The following is a 5,650-nucleotide window of genomic DNA, read 5'->3' on the forward strand; positions in this document are numbered from 1 at the left end:
AAGGTAAGGTGAATTTTAAATAAAACAATTCCTCCAAATTGAACCCCCAACCCTAACCCATGATTTGCACTGGATACTGAAAGATCCATCCATCCATTATTCAATTAATATTGTTGTAATACTTTGATTGAACAGAGAGAACCAAGGTGATCTTCAGTGCAGGGATAGATGGAAATGGAGCCGTTGGACCGTACAACACAGACACAACTTTAGTCAACAGAACAGTGATCACAAACATCAGCAACGCCTACAATGTAGCCACAGCTAATACTCTGTTCAATAGATTTTTGCTGTTGAATATTCATGACACGGTTTACACACAGTATCAATTAAAGCAATACAACACAACAACAACAACAACATCACTGTGACAGTTTTGCAAGTACGAGTGTTTGCAGTGTAGTTATTTGTTTAAACTAATTCTATTAGTGCCGCAGAAATTGAAAAGAATAAAATCTGAAAGGTTTTTTTATGCTTGGAGTGTGTTTGTGATTGTGTTAATGAATCTGGCTCTGAGGCGTCCTTGTAATGAAGATACTAAAGGAACACAAATCTGAATGCTTCATCTTACCTCTATAGTAACATACAAAACACTATACAGTCATGTATTAGGTTTTAATATGTGTATAAATAAAGGTAAGTTACATGTCTCTTTAATAAATATTACAAATATTAAGATGCTTCTATTTTGAAGCACGGACATCAAACTATCCTCCTCTTGCAGAGAGCAGCACAGTTAGCAAACTTTGTAACTTTACAGGCAATTCAAATAACACTTAAATTAAACATGGGCATGTATTACCTCGAGGTAAGTATAAACATGTAATTCATTCGACATGACTTTTATTCAACTACTACTACTACTAATAATAATAATAGCTTTCAGTGTTTCCCCTAGGTTTACAGCGTTGGGGGGATGGGGGGACACGGCGACACAAACACTTTGGGGGGTGGGGGGGCGGGCCGCCCCCTAATATAATGGTAGGGGAAACACTGGCTTTGATTTATATAGCGTCTTTCAAGAAACCCAGTGGACGCTTTACATACGTAAACTACTGTATCTTCTGTGACATGACCCTTCCTAGGGCGCTGGTGGCTGAGTTGTTAGATTTGTTAGTTTTAAAATATTATATGAGGACATCATTGCCAGAGACACAACAGGTGTTTAAATACATTTAAGATGTCATGCGACAGAAGTCTTGGTCATGTGAATTTTGAATGAACTTAGTAATCAGGACAGTCATATATTTATAAGCCAGGTGGCCAAAGAATACAGCCCTGATTCTGTCAGAAACGATAGGCAGACATGAATTTGAGCCAAAACAAAGAGAGAAGTAGAGGTCAATGAACAGAGGGGTGATGGAAAGTGCCACCAATGGCATAAAGAAAAACATGTTTTCAAAACACACACACAACTGAGAATTTCATTTAAAAAGAAAACATAGTAAGCCAACTGATGGTGTCGACTCTCTGGAGACATACAAACCAACTGAGCAGGGACACTTAAACCTCCCGAGTCCGATCGGACGCACAGGTGCTGACAGGAAGTGCACAGAACCAAAGCACGGCATGGACAGCTGCTCTTCAGAGATCTAATCAGCATAAAAACCATTCTAGATATAATAATTGTCATCATCCAACTGATTCCTCTGAATGTATTCTCATGCCGTTACTGCTTGTTGTTGTATTACGAGTTAAGATAATACGTGTCAAATGGATGTTAGAAATTAACACGTTCTCATTAAACAACATTAAAAACCAGCCAGGAAGTTATTGTCTGCTTGCCTGAATTGTACAATAAACATATATTTATGCACCAAACCAATAGTTTCATAATTCACACACCAGATCAGGTCATTTCCCATAACCAGCATTATCTTTTCTGGCCAAGACATCCCCCTTTTCTCCAACCAATCATGGCATCAAAATGGACCCTCACCTGAACTTTGAAGGCCACGTGAAACATCTGTGCAAAAGATCAATTTGGTCAATTTGCTTTCACTGCCCTGAAATCACATGACTCTTCTCATAGTGAAGGTGAGCTCCGTGATGAACTTAAGAACATTTTATTGACATTTCTCTGGGATATCAAAGATTAACTGATTCGGTTCAGACCAAGACTAGGAAATGGTCCGGTAGATGGAGAGAGATGCCAGTTCACTTCCTGAGGACTGATGAGTATCCCCTGAGCAACTCATCGACCCCACCACCACCACCACCAGCCCAGGAGTTCCCCACCCTGACATCTCTCCATTAGAGCATGTCCATAGGATCATCCTGTTTGTGCATGTGTGTATTTCAGACTATGTGCGTGTAGCATAACAGAATACATCCTCCACTTCTGATGAAAGCACTGTATCTTCAGTAGGACATGCATTAAAGAGGTTTGGAGGCAATTTTTCCCATTTTGGCCTGGTGAAAAAGTTATTGTCTGCTTGCCTGAATTGTACAATCAACTTGTATTTATGCATCAAACCAATAGTTTCATAGTTAAGAATAAAGATTGTTCTGTAAGTTTAGTTCTTGGTCGATTAGCATTCAATCCTCTTAAATCACATGTCTCTTCTCATAGCTCAGAAGTGAGCTCTGTGATGAACTTAGGAACATTTTATTGACATTTCTGTGGGATATCAAAGGTTATCTGATTGCCAGTAAATGGAGATAATATTGTTTTCTTATTGCATAATCAACCTTGATTCAAAGGGGGTGTTAGAAATTGACAGGTCACAAATAAATATCAGTCCAGCAGCCAGGGGGATCGAATCAGTCAGGGGTAGATAACGGAGAGACTCGTTTTCTTTTAACTAACTTGAAGATTTTTATCCAACATGCTCTGGTTTCTTTTGCTGTTCTGTGGCTTGTCTTTGGCTGATGAGGGTGGCAATGCACTTGAAACACAGTCATGCTCTCCTGATATTTGTAACCTCATGAAAGAGGTTGGTGCCATGTCAGAAAAAATCAAATCTTTGGAAAGCAGGCTGCAGGAAAGTGAAGCAGGGCTGAAGGTCAGCGTAATCCGACTGCAGAACAGTGAAACCCAGATTTCTGATCTGAGGAGCAAAGGTAAGTGAATTGTACTGTTTCACTTGACACGATTAATTGAAGTATACATGCATGCATGGTTTCTGCAGACCTTTAAACGCTGTAACAAGAATACAATGGATACTGACAGATCCAGCCATTCATTAATATTGTTGTGAAACATTGAAACAGTGACAACCAAGGTGATCTTCAGTGCAGCGATAGGAGGAAATGGAGACGTTGGACCCTTCAACACAGACACAACTTTAATCTACAGAACAGTGATCACAAACATCGGCAACGCCTACAATGCAGCCACAGGTAACACTCAACTCCTACTTTTTTGCTGTTGAATCTGAATTCATGAGACGGTTTACACAACATATCAATGAAGGCAAGGCAAGTTTATAGCACATTTCAACAACAAGGCAATTAAAAGTGCTTCAAATATTAAAAGAGTTGGCATTGAATCTTATACCATTGGAAAGCCTGTTTATTTCCCTTTTAAATGGTTCCACATTTGTAAGGAACATGCATTCATGGGATAAGCAGCAGAGCTGAGTATGTGGGTTGCGCTAATGAAAAACTTAATCAAATCTTTTCTTCAGAATTAGATTCAGAATCAGCTTTATTGGCCATGTATGCGTACACACAAGGAATTTGTCTTCCGTGAACTGTGCTCTAAATGTGCAAAAGTGTAACATTAAATATAAACATAATAAGCAAAGAATAATATATACAAGGCTAAATAAGACAATAGTGCAATGGTGAGTAGTGCAAAAATGCTGAGATGAGATTGATGGTGAATATGTCATTATGTAACTGATAGTTACGGTGGCCCTGAAGTGCAAAACACAACAACAAATAAGAAAACACAACAACAAATTACAAAACACAACCACAAATAAGAAAACACAACAACAAATTACAAAACACAACCACAAATAAGAAAACACAACAACAAATCGAAAAACACAACAACAAATTACAAAACACAACAACAAATTACAAAACACAACCACAAATTACAAAACACAACAACAAATAAGAAAACACATCAACAAATAAGAAAACACATCAACAAATAAGAAAACACATCAACAAATAAGAAAACACAACAACGCTATGACGTTTTATTTACTAACAAATATGATGCATTCTGCATTTTTTTCCAGCAACATATGTTGGTTTTCAATAAATAAAACAAATACCTTTATGAGGGTAAAATACTGGTGTGTACAGATGTCAATTGTGTGATTTGTTGTGAATTATTTAGCTTGTGACTTCTGTAGCATTAATGCACAGTATCTGCTGTTAACATGGCATACTATACAAGGAAACGGTCTACTAGATGTTCTACATGTAGGCCTAGTGTAAATAGTGATATCAGTTCACACAGACTAAAATATTTTGTGCTTGCAAGAATTCCAGTTACCAAACCTGAAAATTTTCCGGTTAAAGTTAATATCATTGTGTTTTCTTATTTGTTGTTGTGTTTTGTAATTTGTGGTTGTGGTTTTTGATTTGTGGTTGTTTTTTGATTTGTGGTTGTGTTTTTTGATTTGTGGTTGTGTTTTTTGATTTGTGGTTGTCTTTTTTGATTTGTGGTTGTGTTTTGATTTGTGGTTGTGTTTTGCGATTTGTCGTTGTTTTTTGATTTGTCGTTGTTTTTTGATTTGTGGTTGTGTTTTTTGATTTGTGGTTGTGTTTTGTGATTTGTCGTTGTGTTTTGTGATTTGTCGTTGTGTTTTCTTATTTGTTGTTGTGTTTTGCACTTCAGGGCAACCATACTTTTTGCCTTCTACTAGTTTACTAGTAAGTCTTTCAACGTTCTACTAGTAAACTAGTGTGGCCAAAGACTTCATTAGTACAGGAAACTGAGCTTTGATATCAAGGATATCTATTAAATCTTCAATCGGCTTTCCATACCAGGGGGCCATCTGGTCCACCTCCCGTCTGTAAGCAGACTCGTCACCGTCGTGGATGAGACCGATAACGGTGGTTTCGTCTGCAAACTTCAGGAGTTTCACAGAAGGGTCCCCTGATGTGCAGTCGTTGGTGTAGAGAGAGAACAGCAGTGGGGAGAGAACACATCCCTGGGGGGCGCCCAGAATCTGATAATGCACAAATTATTTTACAAATGATAAAAAGAACGAAGCCAACATGTTCTTTTTCTTACAGGTGTCTTCGCTGCACCTTATGCTGGAGTTTATTACTTCACCATCTTCCACCACGCTGGAGGAAGGTTCGGCACCGAGCTGTACCTCTACAAGAACAGCCAGCGCATGGTGAGAACGCAGAATCACAAAGCTGTCAACGAGACGGCTCATAACGGAGGAAACGCCGTGTTCCTGCAGCTGAATCAAGGAGACCAAGTCTATGTGCGTCTGAATGCACGCTCATACGTGTGGGGCTCTTTATACCACACAACCTTCAGTGGTTTTCTGGTCCACATGTGAGAACAGATAAGAAGCAGCTGTTTCTTTAGGATGAATGAAATCATCCGAAAATAAATCCTGTAACTTTAAAGTTTGGTTAATGCCAGTGTCATGTCGTGGTTTTTTTTTATGTCACATACACACACAGATAGAGATATGTGCACACAGGGAGCAAGGAACAAAACAAAATG

At 38.5% G+C, this 5,650-nt stretch overlaps 1 protein-coding gene across 1 annotated transcript; it reads left to right on the forward strand.

The window, feature by feature from the left end:
• Positions 1-2,666: 2,666 nt before the first annotated feature.
• LOC132958430 (complement C1q-like protein 4) lies at positions 2,667-5,560 on the forward strand. The gene is made up of 3 exons (XM_061031254.1): positions 2,667-3,063; positions 3,214-3,342; positions 5,203-5,560. The coding sequence occupies exons 1-3, from the start codon at positions 2,829-2,831 to the stop codon at positions 5,478-5,480; spliced, it is 642 nt and encodes a 213-aa protein (XP_060887237.1). The 5' UTR covers positions 2,667-2,828; the 3' UTR covers positions 5,481-5,560.
• Positions 5,561-5,650: the final 90 nt, after the last annotated feature.

Source organism: Labrus mixtus, chromosome 23 (genome assembly GCF_963584025.1).
Source record: "Labrus mixtus chromosome 23, fLabMix1.1, whole genome shotgun sequence".
NCBI classification, from domain to species: domain Eukaryota; kingdom Metazoa; phylum Chordata; class Actinopteri; order Labriformes; family Labridae; genus Labrus; species Labrus mixtus.

Bases quoted from the DNA above. Each gene is read 5' to 3' on its own strand.
- LOC132958430 (XM_061031254.1), top strand. From the start codon at position 2,829: ATGCTCTGGTTTCTTTTGCTGTTCTGTGGCTTGTCTTTGGCTGATGAG. The intron at 3,064-3,213 runs GTAAGTGAATTG...ACATTGAAACAG, and splicing joins TTCTGATCTGAGGAGCAAAG to TGACAACCAAGGTGATCTTC. The intron at 3,343-5,202 runs GTAACACTCAAC...TTTTTCTTACAG, and splicing joins CGCCTACAATGCAGCCACAG to GTGTCTTCGCTGCACCTTAT.